This window comes from Primulina eburnea, chromosome 14 (genome assembly GCF_022965805.1).
Source record: "Primulina eburnea isolate SZY01 chromosome 14, ASM2296580v1, whole genome shotgun sequence".
Lineage (NCBI taxonomy): Eukaryota > Viridiplantae > Streptophyta > Magnoliopsida > Lamiales > Gesneriaceae > Primulina > Primulina eburnea.
This window is the reverse complement of record NC_133114.1, coordinates 23569924-23572803: the sequence shown is the minus strand read 5'-3', so window position 1 is coordinate 23572803 and position 2880 is coordinate 23569924. Positions and strand designations below refer to the sequence as shown.

The 2880-nt window shown below is 42.8% G+C and overlaps 1 protein-coding gene across 1 annotated transcript; it reads right to left on the bottom strand.

The window, feature by feature from the left end:
• Nucleotides 1–2547, bottom strand: LOC140811425 (transcription factor MYC2-like). Its single transcript, XM_073169280.1, has one exon. It carries the CDS (start codon nucleotides 2317–2319, stop codon nucleotides 361–363), a length of 1959 nt encoding a protein of 652 aa, XP_073025381.1. The 5' UTR covers nucleotides 2320–2547; the 3' UTR covers nucleotides 1–360.
• Between the last annotated feature and the right edge of the window lie 333 nt (nucleotides 2548–2880).

Genomic DNA, 2880 nt, shown 5'->3' with positions numbered 1-2880 from the left:
ATCATCAAAGAAGCAACAACACACATTTATATTACATTGAAGTCATATATAATCACATAGACAACCCCTACATTTGTCGGACTTCATAGCTATGTACATTGAGGCTACACTCTAAACCATGAGACCATTAGAAGAACTACATGTAAGAAATTAACTCAAACTAAGCTCCCTCATCGCCTAAGAACTGCTTACACATAGTTCATAAAGATACAAGAAGTATCATACGCTCAAAATTTAACTCCCGAGCACGAGCTTAACTCTAGTCCCGTATATCAAGAAACGAGCCTTTTTTTCATGGGAGGGGAATCGATGAGGTAGTTAATTGCAAACTGATCCAAGAACGAGCTTTTTTCAGAAACTCTACCGAGTTTCGGAAATTTTTGATGTCAAAGCAGCCCTAAGTTGATCTTGAGAAAAAAAATAACCCTCCATCTTCACTGTTGCCTGCTGGATCATCAAATCGTTCACCACCGATACGCTGGCATGATGAACATCTAGATTCAGCTCTTTAAGAGCTACCATCAATCTTGCTGCAGGATGATTTTTTTTACTACATTGGACTCGTATCATCACATCCCAACCGATGATCTTAACATCAATGTCCATATCAATGGCCGTGATCCCACCACTGCTCGACTTCTTTTGATCGTTGCTCATTGGAGATGTAACCGATCCTTTGGCAACCAATTCCTTCTTCATCGATTCGAGTTGAGACCTCAAATCATCTTTATCCGATTCAACATTTTGAAGCTTCACCTTCAAATCATTAATATATGAAATGGCGTCACCGAGAAGTGAAGCTTTGTCCATTTTCGACACATTTGGTACGACAGCTCGAAGGGCATAGAACCTTTGATTCAACTTCTCCCTCCTCTGCCTTTCCGCCTCAACATGATTCAAAGGCTCTTCTCTGCCATTTGCTGGTTTTCTCCCTCGCTTTCTTGGTCGTTTTTCGGGGTCAACGACCCTACTACTCTCCGCCTCCTTCACCACCGATACCTCAAGATCTGAATGATCAGACTCGATCCCACCATTAGTATCGGTTTTCACCATACTTGAAGTTTGCAAAATCGCACCCGAAGTGAATGATAGCATGCCCTCTTCATGACTACCCCTCGGAACCGGAGACCTCTTCTTGTTTTTAGAAGTACTACTGTTATTGTTCTCTTCCTGAGCACCAAACAAATTCACATTTCCACCACAAATACTCCTTGTAGAACTCTCACCAAAACTAAGAATCTCCCCATTCCTGACATTGCTCGTCCCGTTGGGCCCGAATTTTGAAATTTTCAAATCTTTTGCAAGAAATCCCTGATTTTGATGCCGTGTGTTCTCAGTTACAGTACTGGAACTTGGATTTTCATTACCAAACACAATTTGATTGCTAGTAATACTAGAAGGAATTGAACTCACTTGAACATTAGTATTGTTGTTATTGAATGAATCTTTTGTATCCACAGCAGAAGAAGAAGGCTCGGTCAACCATAAGGCTGAAGGATCGTTCTCAGCCAAGGCCCAAGAGCCCGATCCTGAGCCCGAACCCATTTCCATTCCATTGAAGTTGAACAAGAATCTGACCTTGTTCATGAGATCCGAGCTCTGGAAAATGGGTTCAGTGGAGCCAAGCTCCACGACTCCATTTGGAGATGGTATGCACACCAGAGTTTGAAGTCCGAAACCCTGTGCCTGTTGGGCCCGCTCACAGTGGGAGGCCAAAAGCCTCTCAGTTCCAGTCACCCACACCGGGCTAGAGCTGTACATAGCCTGACCCGGAAGCCCAAACCCGTTGGCAAAGGACTGAGTCATAGAAATCAGGAAAAACCACTCAGTATCAGTAACCTCTTCATCCACGGCGTCATCGGGCGAAGCCTGAGAGCCCGAAATCAAAGAATTCAGCTCCTTTATTACCTTCTTCCTGTGCTCCTGCTCCGCGGGGGAAGACAGAGTATTCCTCTTGACCTTGTTCTCCTCCCCTTTGTAGTATCCATCTCCCCAACCCAGAACAGATGGACCGCCATATTCAATAACGGAAGACTGCCAGAAAATGGCATAGGTCCAGCTCTCTCGGGCCCCCTCAATCAGGGCCAGAAGACGCTGCTGCAGCGTTTCTTGGTTGAAAATCTGGGCGGAGGAGGTGGGCTTGGAGTGGTCGGTGGACGGTGGAGGAGGGTTTGGCGTGGCGGCGTAAAAGGGTTGTTGCGAAGGCCAAAAACAAGACAGATCGGAGGAGGATGACATGAAAGCATCCATTATCGAAGCCTCCCCGTCACCCGCCGCCGCTAGCGTAGCAGTATTACCGGTAGCTGTCCAAGGATTCATGGTGGCTGAAAATGAAAAGAGCGTCCACAAGATATATAAATCAAACACTCACTCCATAAATGCAATCAATGAGCAGAAAATAAGAGGTTTTTTGGAATGGGGGCGGAGGAGACAATAAAGAAAAGAGCAGAGAGAGGAAGAAAATGGTGGAATTTGAGGGGCGTTTGGTGTGAATTTGAAGTGAGTAGGGATTCGAGTGTGGAGTCCACAGATAGAAAGGGAAAGCGAGTGGCAGCTGCCGATTCAATCGCCACCACTCGATGACTCTATTGGTTCACGATGTTATCTCTTTCATATACAAACATTATTTTGCAAAGACGCGTGTCAAATATACGCTAATATATATGTATGATTGATATTTACGAGTTATTTCTTTTTGTATAGATATGAATAAATATTTCATTAGACAATAATATATATCTTTATTCGTAGTGTTACTTATGTTTATATTTACAATAAAAATTAAATTTTTTTATTATAAAAAATAATATTTTTTAATGAATGACTTAAATAAAATATATGTCTCATAAAATCGACTCATTATACCATCTCATATTTTTT